This window comes from Necator americanus, chromosome V (genome assembly GCF_031761385.1).
Source record: "Necator americanus strain Aroian chromosome V, whole genome shotgun sequence".
In the NCBI taxonomy this organism is placed as follows: Eukaryota; Metazoa; Nematoda; class Chromadorea; order Rhabditida; family Ancylostomatidae; genus Necator; species Necator americanus.
In genome coordinates, this window is record NC_087375.1 from 3,780,597 (window position 1) to 3,803,411 (window position 22,815).

Consider the following 22,815-nt stretch of genomic DNA (forward strand, 5'->3'; position numbering starts at 1 on the left):
TAATTAGTCGTAGTAAAGTTCTGTCTGCTGATGGGACGGTAATTGATAGGACGATAGCGTCGTTAGGTTTCTCGAATCCCTTTTTATTGTTTTTTTTTGTTGTCTATAGTTCCTCGTTCCATTCTTTATGGAATTCGACCAATCAATTCAATTTCAATATTGCAATTCGATCGCTTCGTAATTCTAGTCTTCGTAGTCGTAGTAAAGTTCTTTTTTTTCTTTCACTACCACCACCATCATCTTCTCACAGTACCATCGATATGGGGATACAGCTGGGTCATAACGACCTGAACCCTAGTACAGTTGTATAAACAGCTGTGCTTGAAGTCGGTTTAGCTAGTGGTTGCCATCGAACTGAGCATTACTCATCTCCACAGTCCGATTGCAGCAAGCGTCGGTCCGTTTCGATAGCAACCGTTAGCCAGACCGCGCCTCCTTGAGCGCAGCCGCTTACGCAATTGCACCAGGCTTCAAGTCTTTTTGACCCGACTATAGCATCTCTGCTAGGATGTCTCTGAGATTTCAGTTTGTGACCACTGAATTTCTGTCGTATTTTCATGTAATTATCCATGATTAGTGTTCTTCGTATGGTTGGGTCAAAACGACATGAAGCACGGACCGTTGCGCAAGCGGCCGCGCTCGGAAGCGGTGCGGTGGGGACAGCGGTTGGAATCGAGGTGGGACCATGACGAACTGCAGAGGTGTGTGGCGGTAGCGCGAATCCTTGTACGATCGCAACAGCTGCGCTCCACCTGTCCGCTTTGAGCGCAGCCGCTTGCGCAAATGTCCGTGTTTCATGTCGTTTTGACCCGACTATAGCCGTAACAATGATTATGGGGAACTATTCAGGCACTATAAACTAAAATGTTAGAGGCAGTCTAGCACCAAAGTAAACCATAAAGGTAACGGAAAATAGGGATAAAGGATAAAATGTCTGGCGTTAATCAATCCGCTTGGGATGCGCCGCCACGTCCACTTCAATTCAGAATCGTTTGAGGTTTACGAACGTCTAATTGGCCTATACATTGACTTGCGGGGCTAGCCCGATGTGTCAAGTTAGTGTTTTTATTCTCCCAAACAAGTCTAGTACCAAATTATCGACCCCGGAGGGATGAAAGGCTTGTTTGGCCCGGGGCAGATTGGAACCACCGATCGATCGTGCGGACAATGAAACCTCTTACCGACTGCGCTACACCCGTTTATTGCTGGTTGAAAACGGAAAATGGTATTGTTAGAATAACCTGGTCCCTAGTCATCCAAATGTACACAAAAAGACGAATAAGCAGCAAAAAATGAGGGAGAGCTACCTCGAATTTACAGACGAAATTACGCTATTGATCAACCATCACATCGACCTGATGGATGCACTGATGACGACATACATTGAGGATGTAATGTGTAACGCTCACACAACACGTTACACATCATTTTATATATTTACCGCATCTCACTCGTATCTACGTACTCATCGTAATCTGTCCAGTGTTTTTTTCTCAAACATAGATGCTATTCTTCGCAGAAATTTAACACCAAGTATTTATTGATCATTAATTGTTGCATACGTTTTCATTACAGATCAAAGATGACTTGATCCTTCGTCAAAATGTCGCTGAATCGTTACATGCATCCCCGTAATCCATACAAAGACAAGCCGCCGGACTTTAACGATCTTGCCACACGTTTCGCTGACTTTCGAGCACATTGTACTCTTGGTAACAACGGAAAGGTAAATTCTAGATATTTATTCGGTGTAAATAATTCTATATGTGTAAAGTCAGTATAAAGAAGTGTTTTAGCGCATGAAATCATTCTACATGTGTACAGTCAGTACAAAAAAAAGTGTTGTAACGCATGAACGCGACGCGTCTTCCATGAAGGCGTGACTGAGCATTCTTTCCGTAAAATCCGAACCTACCGTTTTTTTTTTAGTGGTTTTTCATCATTTTTTGTTGTTTTGTTTTGTTGCAAAGGTGCGATAGGGAGGAGCCGGACACTCCTGAAGTGAAGGGGTCTGGGTCGTAGAGTGCAGCTGAGGTGATCCCTTTGCCAATCATCTAAAAGTGAAGGGGTTGGAGCATTGGTTATGACTATCGCATTTGTGTTTTGTTGATTGTCTTGTTTTATTCTTTAGGGCTCCTTGAAGTCCTTAGTAGGGATTTGATTTCTGACCATTTTTTCTGTGTAATTGTGTGGGATTTCCACCTTCGTGGTCAAAAGAGACTGGTAAGACTTCAGCTTGCAAACACTGGATTTCTATTCCTCCTTTTCTTTTAACTGTCAATAGTTAACGTCCTTCTAAGACAGATTTTGAGGTTTTACCATGACCGTGACTGCAACAAGCGCCAACCATGCACATTTACAAAAGAAAAGTGACTGAAATTGAATCCCTATAAACTAGGATCTCAGATGGGTCCTGAGAGCAAAAGAACCTATCAGATTGATGGAAGAGGACTTTGTTAGGAATACATAATCTTATTCATGTGTTACTAGAAAAAAAAATTTACTACGAAAAATGATGAGAGCCACAAAAAGCAAGCAAGAGGAAAGGAGGTCCCGGGATGTTGTTAGAGAAACCTCAGTGCATGCCTTCACCGAGAATTCGTCGTTTCAATGCGTTTCACGCAGACTGTATTTATACATCTACATGCAAATATGTTGAGAATTTAACTTATGCTCAGAAGCAATTTAAGCAGGGTTTGGTTTGGTTCAGAGCTAAGCCAATGTTTGAAGAAATTCTTGATGTTGGATCTTTCCTAGTGGGTAGTTTACAAGTATCACAGCGAAAAGTCCTAACATTCCCTTCAAGGAAACGAATCAGATGATTCGAAAGCACCAGATCGTATCACGTTTACCAAACAGGATAACTCCCTCATGAGCGATGAAGTGAAAATGAAGAAAGATGATTTCATCGTACATAGATCTAACCTGTAATTATTTTCCTATTCCATGTTGTTTTAGGTTTTCGTGAATTTCCAAGAAGATGGTGCTGTACGTTCGCTTGCTAAGGCGTTGTTAAAGAAGGATTTTGATCTCGAGGTTGGTTTTTTTTTGCTGTATACTGACCATTTCTGGTGATGCCGACATTCAGGTTGAACTTCCACATGGGTGCTTGGTCCCACGTGTTCCTCAGCGTTTAAATTACATATTATTTGTTGAAGACTTACTAGAACTTAACCACATGAAGAAGGATATTGTTGGGATAGATATTGGTCAGTGGTTTTTTTTTTGTTTCGTTTCCGGTTTTGATATTTCCATTTTCGTGTTTCCTAAAAATAGCATCAAACTTCACCACGCATCCAGCTTCAACACAGGGAATGTATATGACTTTTTTTTCATTAGCGATACTCTTTGTACTTTAAAGATCTTAAGAAGTACATCTTTTTGTGTTCTATAGAAAAGAAACCAAAAAAAATTGAAAAGATTCAAGTTCCTGCCTTTTTTTTGTTTCTCTTCTTTATTCTTAGCGCAGCAAAGAAGCTGCCCAAGTTCTAAAGAACAGAAAACGTGTAATTCATAGTAAGGGGATCTCACAAAAAACACTTGCATTGTTGTTCGTATGTACAGTGTGGCATTAACGTTGTTTTGAATTTTTTTTTTTGCAGTCATAGCCAAAAATCTTACTCCACCGCTCTGCTCTTTGATAACATGAAATCTCAGGTACCGGTGCTTCATGCGTATATGCTTTATTGGGAGCTCGCTGGGCAGGATGGAGATTTGTAGCCACAGAGGCGGACAAAACCGCTGCTATGGCAGCATTTAACAATGTCGCTCGTAATGGTCTTAGCCAGCTCGTCAAGGTTGTTCATGTCAGTGAGCATTCCAGTTCATTAATCAAGGTAGATTTCCTGAATTTTTCTATATTGTTCCACCTCCACCATACGCTGTTATCACTTGTTTACATTTCAGGATTTGGCTCGGCAGTTCAGTGACTTGCAGTTCTCATTCTGTATGTGTAATCCACCATTTTTCCAATCATGTGAAACTGATAAGGTGAGACGTCACATCCAAAATATGTCGAAAAAGAACTTATTGAGAAATTTTGAACTCATGAGAAGTACGAGGTCAGATATGAATCTAGGGACATGATTGTAACATTGTGAGTGATGCGGGTCTATTTAAAAGGAAAAGCTAAGAGTGGGTATAATATGAGGTAATGTTGGTATAATCGTTTCCTTCTAAACTCAGAATATTCGCATAGTTTAACCATGACGATTTCGCACAGAATTCTTGGATGTAAATTACGAATGTCTAGTCATTCGTCCAATAGACATGCAGAGCAGAGTATTCATTGTTGCCTTGTGTCTATTAATAAGGTATTGTTAAAATAACATTGAACAAACTCTTCAGTTCACTTTATTTGTAGAGATTCTCCGTCGACACAACCTCAGGATCGCTACTAAACGAATGTACAACCGACTCTGAAGAAGCTGAACGAGCACCGCCTCGATCGGCAACTCTAGCGCGGCGAGGAGAGCTAGAAGTTGAAGTGGGTGTCAAAAATGATCTACAGCTCCTTTCTTTTTCGGATCGCAGTAAATGGTCACGATTTATGCCAAGATAACTCGCAGTCCGAATTGTTCCTCCTCCAGATAATCCGGATTATTTCACGGCCTTACACATGGTATAGATTCGGGGCCCTACCTACGTGTTCCTCGTTAGAGAGTGGAAAAAACAGAACAAATTTAGTATTCTGAAGTTTCATATGGAAGAAACGTGGATGAGGAACCTCAGGAAAGCTCATTTAGTGAATTTTTGAGTGTCCAGATTTCCATCTGAATATCCTAACGGGCAGTAATTTCCCAAATAGTGTATAGTATCTTCACTCCAAGTGATGTTTACAAGAGCCCGAACATATGTTATTTGGTTCTTTGTGATGTTATTTGTAATTTAATTTGGCTTATGTGACAATAGAGAAGAAACATCAATACAAGCGTTTTTTTCTCGTTTCTAGTTTGTTCCTTCTCCGTAATGTTAGTGTTTATGTAAGTAGTTGGAGTTAAGTTTTATAAAGCAATTAAACTTCATATGAGTTTGCAGGGTGGTGAAGTGGCATTCGTCGGGCGGCTAATTGACGACAGTGTGCTCCTCCAGACTCAAGTCAGGTGAAGCTAATTCAGCGTTAGTCAGTTATATTTCCTTTCATGATTATGTATTTTTGTACCTTATTTACGGTAATATTAGTGGTGCTAACAAGCGATTGTGTGAAGTGTGCGTGAATAGTATGCAGCGTTTCTCTAAAGTTTTTTTCTTACCCTGAGAGGACGAAGTAATGCGCACTGTCTTTTGACCTGACGTTAGTTAAGGCTTTCTGCAATGTAAACAGCCAAAGAGCTATATATACTCCACTTAATCGCGTCCAGTTACGGAACTCTAGTATTACGACGGCTACTTTTTTTGTACTCCCCTCTCTACGCCTTTGGAGAGGTTCTTCTCTTGAAGGGCCCAAAAAATTTATAAAAATAAAAAGTGGGAAGTCGCTAACGAAGTTATTAAAGTACCACACTTCGGCCAGTAGAAGGAACACTGATCCATGTCATTGAGACGTGTGGAAAGAACGATCAACAGATGAATATTGGAAAGGTGAGGTTCATGAGAAAGCGATCGAATTTTGGTGGCCCATTCAAGCCGGAACGAATTATTTTATCCGAATGCTCCATCTAGGAGGTGAAATCAAGGTGAATGGACTTTTCTCCAGAACTGAGAAGGAGAAGAGCGACGTTATCTGATCGTACAGTGCTTTGGCAGCTTGTTTGAATTTGGCTGCCATTGCATAAACCGGTATCCTTCTCATCAGTGAAGTCATAAGTGGTACATGCGTAGAGGTTGCATTATTCCTCGGGCTGCTGTGTATCCTGCTTTCTGATTCCAGTTGAAATCTAATAAGAAGAAAGGAATACGGTTTTTCTGACTCGCTTTGGTGTCTACTGTGAGTTTCCGCCAATACTTCCACCGCTTTCAGTATATACACAACAATGCTTGGGAAGAAGAGCAGCATTACTGCGTTATCAAGGCGTCTTTCACGAATCGATGGTGTACGTTTCACGGTTTCCACTTTATCTCAGGGCAGGACCCAAAGATGGGTACTAGCATGGACTTTTTTGCCGCATATTCAATTAGAAGATGTAAGACATCTTTTCCTTAATATTTTTCTTATGTATTTCCATTTTTTCTTCATTCAGAAGAATTGTTCTTCGCTCTTTTTACAATGTCCAAATACTTGTAAGGGATCGCCTCTGAAGTGGATTAGATCTCATTTGGAAGGTCTTGGGATTGACACAGAAAGAGAGAATCCTGATATGGTACAGTCTTTTTATCCTTTTGGTGTCTTGAATCATTTGATTGTATCTGTTTTTAGCTTATATGCTCTGCTCGAACTGTTACATGGACTAATCAACGTGCAAAAAGGCGGGCCGAAGCTAGACTTATGCACCCTTCACCCAAAAGAAGCAGGTAGGTCAAAACAATTTTGCTTCACTATGTGCAGCTTTTCCTAGAAGTTTGTGAGGTAGTGTTTGAGAAAATTCTAGAAGTTTGAATCTTTCCAGGTAGGTATCGCGGTAATTTTGTTTGTATTATGGATAATAGGTGAGTACGTTATTGAAAGTCATGTACATCAATGTGGCACTGTTTTGTCTCTAGCTATTTATTTCCATTTTATAAGCCAGCGTTTAGTCTATCCCAGTATTTGCCTGCTCTACGAGTTTATCAAGCATGAAGATTTTTTTAACGTTTATTCGTTCCTTCCATATTTAGGATGTCTAGTGTTGATGCGATAGCGCAAGTATCCATGGGAGTTGGTGACGGTCGAGACTCTTTATCAGATGCGGGAAATTTTGATTTTTGCGGTAGCTTTTACCTCTCTGAGAAACAGGTTGACGTTAGTATCCAGGTGATTTTACCTTTATCACATACATTCGTCATCATTTCGTTGACCATTGACCATTATTTTACATTTGTTACATTTCACATCGTATTGCAGGCATTTTTTCCTTGTTCGATACGACCATCTATACTGCGGTTTCGTGTAATACAATCACGTGAGAACAGTGGCGCTTCATTCGAATTTATAGACGGTTATAAGCCAGGATTGTATCAGTTGTTGCAGTATCTTAGAAACCAAATGCGATGATTCGAGGAACACATTGAAGTTGATTGATATTAATTGCTCTTATCGTTTACGTGGTCATTTTAGACTTCACACATATAAAAGTATCTCATAAGCATAACATTGATGAGTGAATTAGTTTGTTCTTTGATACTACTTACTTCGCTACCTTCCTCCTCCTTCTACTTTGCGTAATCTTTATCACTCCGTTGCGTCCAGCTTTAATTTACGTTTACTCCCGGCGATACGTTATGAGTAAAGGTCAGTTATTTTGTCATGGGCAGTGCATGAACAGCCGCGCCAAAGCCCACTGACTGTGACTGGGTTAATAAAAGTAGTGTCTGGATTTTTTCTGGCCTTATTTACTTCCAGCTCAGTCACTTGTCAATGGGACGGTTACCCGGAACAAAATAACTGTCTGTTGTGGCCTGTAGGCTGTATATCATTATTGAGTCAAACTCATTCACAAAGACAGTATTCTCGTATTTAACATTTTGTTTTGATTATTCTTTCGAAGTTTGCAGAGGTATATGATTGTGCAAATCCCGACATAATGTAATAAACGCTGAATTTTGAGTTATTTATTATTTAATAATGATACTCTCGTTAATTAATGTTTGTTTCTTCTGAATGATTAGGTGTTTCAGCAAAATGTCTATAGTGAAGAGTGATAAGTAGCGAATGATAATGGACACAGCAAACAACAAGTCATTAATAGTTTAGCAAAAGATTCTACTGCTTCAGCACAGGTTTATATGTCCTCATTCTGTAAGCGAACAACACTAAACTAAATTCTAATAAACATTTGACTTGAATTGATCACAAGAAATTTCTCTGAACGAAATTTGACTTGGAGCGTACTACTATGGATGTGTGGCATCCTGCGCGAACATCCTCTACTTTTGTCAAGATGTAGAGGAATTCTGGATCACTGACCTACATACAGTATAATCAAAACGACATGAAGCTTGGTGCAGTTACGGTGCACCTCGATCCCAACCGCAAGCTCCACGCCTCTTGACGGTTATGATCTAGTCCGGGAGCATGTAATCAGTTACAGTCCGGGGCGAGAATCTCAGTCCCAATAGCAAGTGCAGGATTGCTTTCATTTCACTCCAATCAGTGAAATCGTAGATTGAACCGCTGAACATTTAGTGAACCCTGCTGCTAGCTAGGCATATGGTTTTGGCTGCCTTGCTACAGTAAATGGTCAAAGATGAAGTACGTGACGGGAGCGGCTAAGTGGGGCAGTGACACAGAGTTACCCAAAATCTCCGGAAAAGTTGGGCATGTCTCTTCAGGATGTCCGCTCCCCTGCCGTTATCATATCTTTTACGGTTACATCGTATTGTTTTTTTTTAATTTGCGAATATCTTAGAACTTCAGCGTAAGAAACTCCCAGGTATGCTACCTTTAACTCTACCTTTAAGAGAATTTTAGAGCTTTTTTTTTCTATTGCTAGTAACTTTTTTGCTATGAGCGTGTATTTTCAGTTTTATAATCGTTGCCTGTTTAAAGAGCGAGTAATCTTTTTTTTCCACCTCTTGTACTCGTACAAGGACCAAAACAATGTAAAAAGTTTACACATTCTGTAATTAATTTTGATGATGTTTGAAGAAGATTAAGAACAATTGTGCAATAATGACATCCTTAAAATCCTAACGGATCGAACGAAAAGAAGTCTGCAGGGAAAGGGTTGTGCGGATCATGATCCTGAAATAATCATACATTTCATTTTTCACAACATTCTCAGAGAACGCTTTACAAGTACTCTCGTCATCAGCGCTTTTTATGTAACATCGACGTGTTATGCACAAATAGTACTTCTATAAGTGTTTTTTTAAGTAGTGATCAGTGCGCCAGGAACCCCTGAGACAGTAAAAAAAAACTACGATATCCTTACATACACATATGCAAAAGAACTAACCTTCGTATATGTGAAGTTATTGTAGTTTTTATGCTCTTAGGTGGGATCTCAGAACAATAAAGCTTGATTAGCAACAATATTTTAATAATAGAAACATAAAACAGCTAAAAAGAACGAAAATTCGATACTGTAGTGGTAAAAATCTGAATATTGCGACTCTTTAGTAGTGTAGGGACGGGCTTGCGTTTCTCACTCCAGCAGCTACTATAAACGGTGGGACCTAAGTGGGGAGCTGCAACTAAAGCTGCAATATTCGCTTATTACTCTTGGCGTTGTTCCACCAAGTCCGTATCCTGGGGGCTCAATGACGCAATGGACGGCAATTGAGCTGTAAATACAACACTGCGAGAGAATTATGTGTGAAAATTCTTGAATATGCAGTGGTTGGAGATCTCGACCAGAAATTTGAAGCCAACGAAGTTCCTATGGGAAAGTTCTATATAGTATCTTATTAACACAACGTAACATTAGTTATAGTCTACCTAATAATTTATCATTATTTGTTTTCTTGGGTATTTAATAAATCTTCTCTCGCTGCGTTTACATAGGGGTTATTTCTTTGAACTTCTCCAAAAATCCATAACCGTGATTAGGACGATGAGCTATACATTTATTTATATCTGTAAAGTATGCCCAAGTTATTCAGACAACTTTCTCCTTTAGTTTCGAATTGAGGCAGTAATAATGTTAACAGAATAAAAACATCGGAGAGGATTATTTATCCCCACTATGTCCCTTCTTTTCGAAATCCGTTGATTTTTCCGCACCCGCTCGTCGCGTTGTCGCAACGCAAGCGTTGGAAGCGACAAGACAAAACGTGGATAGGACAACCCTGGGAGTAGTGAGTAATTACAGTTGCGTTGACGACAGTCTTGCACTAAGCGCTCGGTTCATGGCGGCTGTCGAGGTGAGAAACGCCCGTCCACATTATTCCGTAATTATTGAATTCCCTTATATTTTGATTGAATTCCCTTACATTATGTTAGATATAGTTGGGTCAAAACGACATGAAGCACGGACCGTTGCGCAAGCGGCCGCGCTCGGAAGCGTTGCGGTGGAGACAGCGGTTTGAATCGAGGTGGGACCATGGCAAACTGCAGATGTGTGTGGCGGTAGCATGGGTCCTTACACGATCCCAACCGCTACGCTCCACCGCTCCGCTTTGAGCGCAGCCGCTTGTGCAAATGTCCGTGTTTCGTGTCGTTTTAACCCGACTATAAGTAATTCAATCGTATATATTCTCAGATATTAGCTTCTCATGGGGCGGGTTAGTGCAGTCAATAGGTCCGACCGTGACCGCACGATCGATGATTCGAAACCGTCTTAGTGCCAACCATTAATTTCTTTGCGGTCGATAAATTGTAAATTGTAAGGGTTTTTTAGGAGTTTTTTAAGGGTTTTCTCGGAGAATGAAATTGTTGGTTCGAAAGATCGGTGTCCTCGCAAATCATTTTAAAGCTGCATGCGCGTTCATAAGCCCCAAACGATTCTGAACTGAAGTCGAGCGCGTAGGCTCATCCCTATAGGGATTGATTAACACCACGTGCGTTATCCTCTACCTTTTAATAGCCACTCTTAAATAATCTCTAGAATGTGTTTCAATTGTAATATAACATTCTAGTGTTGGAATCAAGCCAATAATTACCTCTGAATATGTTTCTTGCATTCCTGATGGCATTAGTTTTTGCATTGAATTTTGAGATGCCGTTTTTATTTCATCGCTTTTGATCCTGATTTTCAGATGAAGATGTGCATTTATCAGAATCAGTTATAAGAGAATGATCACAATACACGTATTTCGAATAAAAACAATCAAACTCAAACTCAAAGAACTTACTGCAATGTTGACGCGAAACCAGTAGATGCTTCTCGCGATGCTGGCCCACGCTTCTCCCAATCGTATGGGTCAGAAAATCTTGAAAAAGTGCACATTTGCAACAGGGATTGCATGACATCTTGGACAGGGATCTCCTACTTTTCTAAGGATGTAGGGCAATTTTTGGTCATTGACATGCTTACTTGCCCCGTACCCTACATTTAACTCTTGGGTCCTTATTGCCGTAAAACAACGAAGAGGTCATTCCCCAATGAAAGTCACGCCGTTTTGCAATTATAGCCTGATTCAACTGTATTAGAAATGCGAAGGCTAAATTTTGTTCATTGCCATGCTTTTTTTTACTTTGGGAAATGGCTAAACATAATGTTCTATTGACATGTACAATGGCACAGTCCTGCTACAGCTGGGAGGTGATCGAAGGATCGCCATTTGATTACACACAGGCTATAATTGCAGGTGCGTTGCTTTCACTGTACAGTTGTTTCTTTTCCAATAAGGAGCCTGTAAGAAGTCAACGAAGAGGTCATTCTCTGGCCAGATTGAAAGTCACGCCGATTTCTTGCAATTGCCGTAAAAAACGGCCCGGAAGATACGGCTTTTCTGCCCACATTTTGTACAAGAGGTTGATTGGCCCTTATCTTCCGGGTTTTTCATTAGCAAGAAAGAGGAATCACCTCCTTCGTATATACAATAATGTATACATAAGCATCACTCCACGAATACATTGTATACAAATTTTATCTGAGTAATTAACTGAGGTAGACTTACTTAATCTTTCCAGCATTCATCACTTGCTCGAGCAAACGGTATAGTAATGCATAATCCGGACGTAGGTAGTAATTGAGGATGCTAAAGCACTTTTGTTCCTTTGCATCATATTGCAGTTATTTGTTAAATGGAATGAATAGTTGCCTACCTTAGATGTTCTGCAAAAGATATCAACTCCACTGGGCTGTTTTCTAGGAGGTGTTCCAATTCAGTGTCCTTTTTTAACCGCAGTACTCTCTCCCTGTCCCTGGGAACTTAGGTGCATTACTAACTTCAAATGTCTATATTTTAAGGTATGCATACCGAACTCTTGCCCAGGGGAGAGGTGTTCGAAGTTCAGCCATTATGTAAAGTAAACACCACAGGTCATCCATTCGACCTTGCTCACCTCTCTGTTGTACATTAGCGGAGCAGTAACGTATAGTACCTCTCAAATATGACCAACTTAAGATATTTTTTGGAATACTGACAAATGAAAAATTCTGTGAAAATGTGTATCGTAGTCGAGGAAGCTTTTATCGCTGTGTTGGACGACAGCGCCTTCATAGATGCGATAGTCGAAATCGGTGCTCCGAGCCCCTTCACTTTTGGACGGTTGGAGGAGGGACCCCCTTCACTTTGGAACGGTTGGACGAGGGATCCTCATCACTTTAGACCTCACCCCATGAGCTAGACACCCTTCACCTGAGGAGGGTCTGTCTCCTCCCTATCGCACCTATGAGCGCCTTCTTACAATATCTGGGTAACTATTATAAGTGGGTGACTAGAGACCTAGGGGTTTTGTCACCCTAATTGAACAGACCGAAATGGCCGAAACGGTGGTTCAGTGGAATGTGTTTATTTTACAGTAGGCAGAGAATGTGAGTGAAGTAATGTGTGGGCAGAGCGTTGTCTGCCGCACTCTTGGACGATACCGCACCTGAAATCGTTATGCCACGAAAATAACCATAACAGCGAACGGTACTTTATACCACGCCCTTATCTATCATCGGGGTTGATGATGGTAACTTCTAAAATATGACTGTGTGAGTCATATATCTCGTACGTGCACAGACGTATACTCAAATGTTTGATTGCATTTAGTACTAATATAGCCACTACAAGCAGGTGGCAGTCAGATAGAGTCACATACAAGGCCCTCCTTAACCTCACAGTAACTAAGGAAGACAGATAACAGGTTAACAAATAACTGAAGATGGGTGTTGAATAGCAATCTAATGCGCTTATCGTGCAAAGCATACGTCGGACGGCGGCAATCTTCTGATGGATCTTCACGAGTGGGCGAACCTGATTATTGAGGTCATCCTGTCTGTGTGTGGTGTGTTAAAGAAGAATCATCGACGAGCTGAGGCAAGCGTTGGTCAGTTTAACGTCCAAAGAGCGGTGTCCGCGGAAGATAACACCCCCTAAACTTTAATTTGATCACGTCTCGACAGCGGATCCAAGAAAGGTCCCATTGTCAGATACCCGAAAATCTAGAGCTGTCTGGGAGGTTGCATACGATTCTGATCATCACCGAGTTCTTATCACCTTGAAGGTATCGTTCCAGAAAAGAAGTCAGAGTTCCACCCGGAGCGAAAATGGTATGTCTGGTAGAAAGGTAGTTGATAAACTTTGGAAGACGGACTCAGAAGAAGCTCAATGACACCAACTCTACCACCAGTTGTATTCCGAACGCTCAGAAGTAACGTTACCGGTTCTGATGCCGAAGAAGAAGTCGCCTTTTCTTCTGCGGAAACAAGATCCATTGACATGCTGATCCGTCGATCATAAACACTGTATTATCCTTTGAATCTAACCATCTATTTCACATAATTTCTGACCAACGCTAGTTTACCAGATATATGTTGCGACGTGTGTTTTATGTTTTAAGTAGAGAATTTACCCGCAAAATAATGTATTCTTTGTAACCATTAGTAGACCCATCGAATTAAAATGATCTGATCGAGTGTCAACAGAAGTGTAAAGGATGTTTTTTTTTTATTTTGCAAGCGATTTTTTTTCGGAATTATACAGAGGTATAACGCCTGTTTGCATACCTAAAATGCACACATGGTCTTGGTCGTCGCATTTTTGTTCTTCCATCCGCATCTGTGACAATGAACTCTCTAGCTAGACCAAAATCAAATATATGAAGAAATCGGCTTTCCGCTGAGGATTTGTGGCCAAGTGCTACATTTGCAGGTTTCAAGTCCCGATGAATGAAGCCGACCTAAGTGATTATACGAAGTACAAATGTGGTAGATCAATCGAAATTTTAGCTAATGCCCACATCATGTATTTGTTTGATTCCGAACAGAATATTTATCCCGATGCGTACTTGTGTAGAAACTGTACATACCTTGTTGATTTGCCTGGAAAAAATACTTGCATGCATGGAAAATGTGAGAGAAGAGCAAGCTCCTTGTATTTATGAGGTCAGATCTCTAGACTGATCGGTATCTACAAAAGTAAAAGAGCATAATTTAAGACAAAAAATACAATTCAAAATACAAGTTCAGAAGCAGTGATGAAAAAAGAAAACACCAGGGTAATTTAAAGTGTCTCTTCTAGACATTGCAAGATTATATACATCATATTTTTAACTCGAAGCTAGGTAACTCTGTATTAAGAGAACAATAGCGCAGGTCGGATTTATTCGTGAGCAATTGGAGAAGAAAAGTGAAGTCATCAGAATGAGACCGAGAATAAGCAGACGGAATCAGGGATCATAGTAATTCTGCCATCAGCAGGTTGCACGCACTGTGCTGCCGGTTGAGTTATGATTTGTAGAGAAGCGAATTGAAGACGGCTTGTAACGATAATCGATTCTGCTCCATGGTTGTTTGTATATATATATATATATTTATTTATTTATTTATTTATTTACATATATATAAACGATTCTGAATTGAAGTGAACGTGGGGGCGCATCCCTAGCGGATTAATTAACGCCAGACACTAGCCTTTTATCCTTTGTATAAAGACAAAGCTGTTCGTTTAGCTACTCACATCTACAGTCACAAAGTATTTCAACAGATAAACGATAAGGATAAAGGATAAAGTTGCTGGCGTTAATCAATTCGTTTCGGATGCACGTCCACGTTCACTTCAATTCAGAATCGTTTGAGGTTTACGAGCGTGCAGTTGGCCTATACAGTGACTTGCGGGGGGTAGCCGATGTGTAAAGTCAGTGTTTTTATCTTCCCAGACAAGTCTGGCACCAATTTATCGATCCCGGAGGGATGAAAGGGTTGGTGAGCACTAGGGCGGATTCGAACCTCCGATCGATCGTACAGGAAGCGGAACCTCTACACTACACCCGCTCATTTCAATAGTTAAAGGTCCTGTTCATTCTACATACATGTTTTAAAAGAAGCAGTAGACGTGAAATTTATATCTGATTATTATTTTACTATTCCGGCTACAAGGCTCCGCTTAGAAATCACTTTGCAAAGTTCCTTTCTCTCGAAAAAAAAAACAAATTGCTTGCGAATTGAGAGGTAAGCTTACCTGAAAATTTCGTCTAAACTTTCTCCGAGCAATGTCATTACTATATACGAATATAACTCTTTTTTGCCACTTTGTAGAAGTTGTGCAACGTGAGGCTTTCCCGCCATACGCCGAAGAATCTAAACGCACTACACTCTCTAAGAGTCGTAAAGAATGGCAATAATTAAGTTGAAATGGAACCATGGCCTCCAATCGCAGAACACCTCCTTCTCTATTTGCCTCTGCTTTGAGAGCAGCCTTAAAAAAAGGATGACGAGATAGCTTTTTGGTGAAGTATTAAATTTCTAGGATTATCACAGTGAACAGGATGAGGGTGCGATAAATTGCGATGGTGCCTGGGACCTAGGGCAACGAACTTTTCAGCTGCTCTGGCGGTTGTGGCGCTTTTGTTATTGTAGGGAAAACTAGTGCTATTATTGTGCACAGTAGCCTATGTAGAACTCTGTGAAAGCAATTGACCCATAAAATACACAGAGCGATAAGAATGTCAGGATATGGTCAAACAAATAATGGAAGAGTGAGCGATCGGTGACTGACACCGTCATCACTGTCCCATTATAAATTTAACGTAGCCTTTATTAACTTGACTGGATTCGTCGCAAAGGGTGTTTCGCATGCAGTTCTATTCACGAGTTAATGAAAGTGTTTCAGATCGGAAGGCAATTTCACTATGGGTTCAAAGAGGTAAGGGCTATAGAATCTGCACGGAAGAGAAGCTACAGCCCATACAACACATCATCCGTGCGAAATTTTACCAGAGATGCTCAGGGTCGAATAGTCCTCCTTCAATGCACCTTACCACGAATTTGACGTGGAAAGGGAATCCGGCGAAAAGCTAGAGATGGGGTTGTGGATTGCGGGATTGTTCCGCTCATCTCTCCCTGATTGTTGTAATAAAAACGGTGTACAACCTATATTTTTCTTTTTTTTATATTGGTAGCAAATTTTTCGAGTGGTCTACGCTGTTACGCGACCGACCGATACATTGAAGAAACAGTGTCAAGATGAACATAAGAAATAATTTAATGTATGCAAAGGGGACGAATACCACGATGATATCATGGACAAATTGGATCGATTCAACGGCTGCCACATATTGTAAAAAACGAAATGCTACATAAATTAAAATATAGATTGTGTTTCTGTTGGATGTGGAAAAGAAAAAAAAAACTGAGCAAGTAAACTAGTGGGTTTGCTGAACGGCCTTTGCGTGGATGATTCTGGAATTACCAAGCAAACCAACCCTTGACACTTCCATAAGCATAAAAAAACGAAACCGAATAACATATTGGGGAAACTGAAGAAGTACAATCTTTACGTATTCATTATTGTTAATGTCTTCGACTTTATACACTGCTCCAAATCCGCCTTCACCAAGTTTTCTCACAATTCGCCACCTCCTTCCTATTACTTTGCCTCTAGGAATTCTTGCTGCGTATGCCTTCTTTCCTAAATTCAACGATACTGTGATGATTAGCGGTGAAAAATATCTTCGGAATTTCTACCTGGAGAGTATTGAAAAACTCTTGCAGCATTCATATTGATTCTGCCAATGACTAACTAGAAATGAACTCTACTGCAAATAAATCCACTGCTTCTAACAATGAATCCAGTACACAACTCATCACCACCACCAACAACAACAACAAGAACAACAATTGAAGCGTAAAATGATACTATTCCAGGCAGTAGTGAGATCGATGAGTGTCCTACATGAGTTGATATAAATGTCTCGTTTTGTGTGAGCGGAATCCTAAATTTTCCTGATTCGCAGCATTACTCAAGAATAACTCAATGCAACAATTGCGGTAGTGAAAACAAACCATTAGCCGAAAAATTCGAAAAAAAAAACATGACTGTTGGGAATCAAGCTCTAAGATTTTTCTTCCGCAGATTGGTTTGCCTCGGATAAGTCTCAAATTTGTATTGGATTGATGTTAAAATGTGACGGCTGATCGCTGTGTGTCATGTCTGTCTTGAGTTATGATCCTAAGAAAAGTTCTTGGAAGTTGTTGAATGTTGTTGTTAGATTCGTTGAAATACGAAAAAAAGATACTCGAAATGTCAAGAAGTGGCAAGTTTAAAGGCATCACCTCACGAATAGGTGGTACGGTTTTCAGGTGGAGTATTCGTATACCGGATCGTAGATTATGGAGAGGTGGTGATTTCGTCTATTTTTTCCTAATTGCCGTAAAAAAAACGGCGCGGAAGATGCGGCGCGTGCACAAGGCTGGCCCGCTTCAATCCAACTCGTTGTAGGAAAAAGCGCGCTGGAACGCTCGAAGCACTCGTATCTTCGGGCCGTTTTTTACGTCAATTAGGAAGAAATGGACGGAATCGCCCTAACCTTCAGTTTACGAATATCCCTATAGAATACTCCTACCTAAATTCATGATTCGTGGGCAGATGCCTTTAAACGTTCCACTTTTTGACTTTTGGAGTACCTTTTTTCGTATTTCAACGAATAAGTAAGTGATATTTAACAACTACTTGCCGTGACCATGACTCACTATACAAGAAAAGAGGGCGAGCCCTTGAAAAACCATATATGTAAGCAACCGGATTGATGAAATATCACTCTTCTCATTCCTAATTGTTTCTGATTGATGGGAAATAGTACCGATTTCATTAGTTTTAGTTGAGTAGGCTGCTGAGGAGAATTCATTAATTACCGACCGCTCATTTGTGAAAGCGACGCGTTCATGAGGGTGGAGCGTCTCCAAGTACCTCGTAGGAAGAAACACTGTTTCTTACGCCGTTTTCTAAGACGATCCGGGAAACCAAATGGGGCCACGCTCATATTCGCAATCTACGCTCCAAACTTTAAATTTGCCCACACAGCAAATTGCATTTTGCAAATTTCCCAACAAATCGTCAGGTCCCCCTATACGCTGCTTGTAATTGCTAGTATAAGTGTGAGTCTGTTCAAAGCACACGTATTCCCGTAGCAAAATATTGCTATCGCGTAATATTTTCAAATTTTCCTAAATTACTGAGCGGCCACTTCCAAAGTAGAAAAATCAGGGATGCTTCTTGAAGAGCTTCTTGAACGATTTTTTCACGTTTAGTCACAGTTTCGTTGATTTCCTGCCGAATAAGGAACATGTTATGGTCACGTTCAGTGAGTTACCAAATCGAACCCAATCAATTTTACTAGCACCTTAAATGATTTTCGTGCAATTTTTGATTTTTTTGAACAGTCGATTGCTACATGTGTGGAATGAATGGTCGAATGTCAGTTGTGTCCAAACCTATTTCTACATTCTAGGTTGAAGGAGGTGGACATGTTGTGCTCAGTTTTTTTCTTAAATATAATAATTTGGAAATAGGAAAACTGATTTTAATCTTCGAAAAAAAAACTATTCCAGCAAGTCATTCTATTTTTCGGGTAGACCAGGAGATGGGTTAAGTTCCGCTGTGATCTACCTGATTTCTTGCATGAGCTGTGGCGACGAGTATGTTGATGAAACGGCACGACCACGGGCACGTTGTATGTTCGCATCAGAGAGCACGTGAATGGAAAGAATAGGTTACGAGAATGGACTCCTTAAAAGCATCACCCCACGAATCTGAGGTCCTAATTGCCGTAGAAAACGGCCCGGAAGATGCGGCGCCACACAAGGCTGGCGCGCTCCAGTCGAACTCCTTGTAGAAAATAGTGCGCCAGAACGCCTGAAGAAAGGAAGAAATGGACGGAATCACCCCCCTCTCCATAGTCTCCGATCCCGTATACGAATACTCCACCTGAAATCCGTACCACCTCAGATTCGTGGAGTGATGCCTTTAAGGCATCCACTGAACACAAAGGGCGACGAAACTGATTTTGGAATCACGGTCAAAATCTTAGCGCTGGAATGTAAAGCGTTGGCTCGAAAATCGGTTTGGAGGCATTTTGGATCCAAGCAAAAACCTTAAAATGAATCGCAAGGGTAAATCTTCTTTCGATAACGAGAAAATCCGCACCATATTTCAGATTTCTTTTCTATTTCGAATGGAACAATCGACCCATTCGCTCTTGTGATCGATCAGTCAGCGGTCCATGCAAGGCGCCTCCAATCCAAGGTAAGCATTCAGTGTAGTCGCTAAGTTGGTGGTTGATAAAGGTAGGCACAGAGTTTGTTCTGTTTAGTTGTGGAGAGATTCGGTCGTTTAAATTGTGAACCAAATCGCCCAGTTCAGGCTCTGAAGAACGGGATTTTGCCGAAACGTTAGCCAATAAAATTATTTAACAACCTCGTGTACAGCTTATCAAAAATCAATACGACATCTAACTGTGCTGAGGTTCATTGAAAGTCGAACTTTTCAATAATTCTAGCAAATAGTCGAACATCGAAAAGAGACACGTTTATTTCCCGTTCAATGAATGAGTGAGCAAAATATCGAAGTCAACGATCATGTACAATCAGAATTTGGTTCAAAATTTGGTTCGGATACATAAATTATTACGAGAATAGTGAACAATTGAGGAGTATACTTACTATTAACAAAACTAAACTAGACTGAGATCAATGAAATAATACCGGTTATATTTATAATTCCACAAGGGACTATGAATCCAAATGATAGCGTAATGACACTGAAATTAGAAACGAAGGAGCGAACACCGTCGTAATATGGCAATATTCGTGTAGATGTGAACAATGATGAGCTACTTCTTGGCTTTTGGTATGTTCCTGAATTGTTCAGGAACTTCTGATAATATACTGTGCCATTGTCCAACGGGCTTTCTCTTCTGAAACAACTATTATTTGTCTTAAATGGAAATATTTGGTGAGATATATGGTCCAAGGAGTGGTTTGAGTTTTTTTTTTGGTGTTTTGTATTTGCACAAAAACTTGAGAAAACTTTCCGAATGGAGCATGTACTACTAGAGAGCGCACGGGTTGCTTTTTCTAACCATTGTAACATTTTCCTTATAATTCGATTTTATCCAAGGTTTGGCGAAAAAAGGAAAGAAAATGAAAATATGGAAGAATTAGTGCGCTCTTTCCATCTTTACGATTAAAAGCATCACCCCACGAATCTGAGGTGGTGCAGATTTCAGGTGGAGTACTCGTATACGGGATGGGAGACTATGGAGGGGGGGTGATTTCGTCCATTTCTTCCTAATTGCCGTAAAAAACGGCCCGGAAGATGCGGCGCCGCACAAGACTGGCGCGCTCCAATCGAACTCGTTGTAGAAAATAGCGCGCCAGAACGACTAAAGCCGTGTCTTCCGGGCCGTTTTTTACGGCAATTAGGAAGAAATGGACGGGATCACCTCCCTTTTCATAATCTACGATCCCGTATACGAATACTCCACCTGAAATCCGTACCACCCCAGATTCGTGGAGTGATGCCTTTAAGAGAACCTCAGCTGCAGCTCTATAAGTTTCTACAAAAAAGTCCGTTCTTGCAACAAAGGAAATTTTCACTTATACCTCGAAAATAACTCACTTGGCCGTTAACATCCGTATGTGAAAGTGCAAGGAAGCAATTCTCCCATTGTGTACGACCCTCAACGGTAGGGCTATCCTTCCCTAACACACAGCACCCGAGTAGATCATCTTTTCCAATTCTAAAAGCAATAGATTTGTTATGATTGTGATCTCATCGGCCAATCCGCTATTGATTGATCTGGAAAGTTCCCCGTGTAAGGGCTGACATGAATTTTTTTTCAGACACAATCCATAGGTAATTATGATCTTGAGATAGTCGGGTCCGTGAAGATAAAGGATAAAAAATCCGGTGTTAATCGATCCATTTAGGTCAATGCCACCTAACTCTTGAAAGAATGAAATTTTGGTTACATGTGGAATATTTTGTAGTTGTCTTCCTAGTTTTTGGTCTCCTTTGCTCTTCTCATAGTAATCCTACTACATAATATCGAGGATCTAGTAATAATAGTCTTTCTGTGTGTTTGTGCATGTCTCTGTGTAATTAATATACTTTTTGCCATGACTCGAATCCCTGGCGGCTACAAACAAATGGAATAATTTTGAAAAAAGAATAAAGTGTTGTTTGTAACAACAACTACTACTTGGATTTTGTTGGAGAAATTTTTTGAATATGCTCTATTCCTGAAATTTTTGCGCGTCACTTAAAGTGGGCGAACGGTCTTAAAGCAGGTAAGTCGGACTTTCAGAATTCGGAAACAAAATAACCCACCTATCCCAATCCATAACTTGCACCAGGAAATTTGTTTCGGCCACCTGATTCATTGGTAGATCGTACTCCAACGTTTCGTGGTAGACCGGATTCAAATTTGCACGTTTACATGTGGATTTGCGCAATTTCACACGCTTTCCTCGATATACTTGTTCCACTTTCACGTAAGGATCTTAAATAAGTTTGTTTTTTTTTGTAAGATCTTAAATTGTTTGAAGGCATCACCCCACGAATCTGAGGTGGTGCAGATTTCAGGTGAAGTATTCGTATACAGGATGGGAGACTATGGAGAGGAGGGTGATTCCGTCCATTTCTTCCTAATTGCCGTAAAAAACGGCCCGGAAGATACGGCTTCATTCGTTTTGGCGCACCATTTTGTACAAGAGGTTCGATTGGAGCGCGCCAGTCTTGTGCGGCGCCGCATCTTCCGGGCCGTTTTTTTACGACAATTGGGAAGGAATGGACGGAATCACTCTCCTCCCCATAATCTACTATGCCGTATACGAATACTCCACCTGAAATCTGCACCACCTCAGATTCGTGGGGTGATGCCTTTAAGATCATTTAAAGAATATCGTACAGTACTATATGGAGAAAAAAATTCTACAGTTCACTTACCAGACGCTCCAGTAATATCCATAGGTCGGAGATTATATGCTTTTGCGACAGTAACGAATAATTTCTGCTCATTTGGCGAGTACATTAGGTACAAGAGCAAATCGCCAAAATCGTTCTTTTCCTGTAAAGATTCGAGGATGGTGACGGGCGAAGGAAAACAGAAAAAAAAACAAAAAAAAAAACAAATTTTGGGTACGTAAGAGTGCTAAATCATCTAGGCCGGAATCGTAAACAGAACTGATCCGTGCTCGTACTATTCTTTTTACTATGTATTTACTGTATCTGTTCGTATTCGTTCTTGCCAGATCCTTTGAGGGTGATAAATAAATAAACAGATAAAAAAATAAATAAAAACACAATTAAATGCCTCACTTGGCTGCCAACAATTTGCATCGTATACTCAGTCCAAGTATAGAGATCACTTTTATCGAAAAGATCTCTCATAATCACATTTCCTATTAAACCATGACGTGTGAACCGGTCGAAGTCGTACACAGTAAACTAAAACAATCAAAAATTAGTAGTTAGTAATTAGTAATTACTAGTTAGGCGTAATAATGTTGTGCTACTTATTTTTTCAACTTCAAATATTTTCATGTTTAAGTATTAAACATGAAACCTCAAAGAAGAAGGTGACGAGGGAGCGGATGAAGTAAGTAAACATAAAATTAAAAGCGCAAAATATGAGTACAGTAAATATAACTAAAATGGAATGAAATATATAAATATAGGATGATAAAGAAGTAGTAATACTGGCGCGCTTTCGAGCAACTCGGCGGGCAACGGGATCGAAGGTGATCGAAGGTGAATAAGGTGATCACCGTTAAATGGGGTGGTCAAAAGTGGAATCAATAATATTATTGAAATCAGCGGTATTAATTTAAATATTCCTAGTTATCGTTGCACATTAAAGGATTTCAA

General features: G+C 40.4%; 3 protein-coding genes across 4 annotated transcripts in view; 1 reads left to right on the forward strand and 2 right to left on the reverse strand.

Annotated features, from left to right (window-relative positions):
- Window positions 1–1,603: 1,603 nt before the first annotated feature.
- Window positions 1,604–7,129, forward strand: RB195_012835 (uncharacterized protein; the record flags this gene model as incomplete). 2 transcript variants are annotated; one of them, XM_013449071.2, is made up of 12 exons in its annotated part: window positions 1,604–1,726; window positions 2,959–3,036; window positions 3,089–3,209; window positions 3,658–3,836; window positions 3,907–3,990; window positions 4,364–4,486; window positions 5,038–5,102; window positions 5,960–6,122; window positions 6,180–6,299; window positions 6,356–6,450; window positions 6,754–6,889; window positions 6,980–7,129. In XM_013449071.2, 12 exons carry the CDS (start codon window positions 1,604–1,606, stop codon window positions 7,127–7,129), a joined length of 1,437 nt encoding a protein of 478 aa, XP_013304525.2. The 2 variants fall into 2 exon arrangements, with proteins under 2 accessions (XP_013304525.2, XP_064058280.1); XM_064202399.1 differs by having other exon boundaries at window positions 1,622–1,726.
- Window positions 7,130–8,755: 1,626 nt separating this feature from the next.
- Window positions 8,756–16,668, reverse strand: RB195_012836 (uncharacterized protein; the record flags this gene model as incomplete). Its single annotated transcript, XM_064202400.1, has 12 exons — window positions 8,756–8,818; window positions 10,678–10,762; window positions 10,870–10,947; window positions 11,638–11,718; window positions 11,786–11,884; window positions 11,941–12,066; window positions 13,677–13,849; window positions 13,910–13,991; window positions 15,130–15,248; window positions 15,310–15,366; window positions 16,448–16,578; window positions 16,635–16,668. The coding sequence occupies 12 exons, from the start codon at window positions 16,666–16,668 to the stop codon at window positions 8,756–8,758; spliced, it is 1,128 nt and encodes a 375-aa protein (XP_064058281.1).
- A 3,109-nt stretch (window positions 16,669–19,777) lies between these two features.
- RB195_012837 (uncharacterized protein) overlaps window positions 19,778–22,815 on the reverse strand; it is a gene marked incomplete at both ends in the record, with an annotated part of 56,775 nt that continues 53,737 nt past the window's right edge. The window contains 5 exons of the mRNA XM_064202401.1: window positions 19,778–19,861; window positions 20,566–20,686; window positions 21,277–21,448; window positions 21,895–22,015; window positions 22,267–22,395. Of these exons, the coding sequence (XP_064058282.1) occupies window positions 19,778–19,861; window positions 20,566–20,686; window positions 21,277–21,448; window positions 21,895–22,015; window positions 22,267–22,395 (627 nt within the window). The remainder of the gene's footprint in view (window positions 19,862–20,565; window positions 20,687–21,276; window positions 21,449–21,894; window positions 22,016–22,266; window positions 22,396–22,815) is intronic.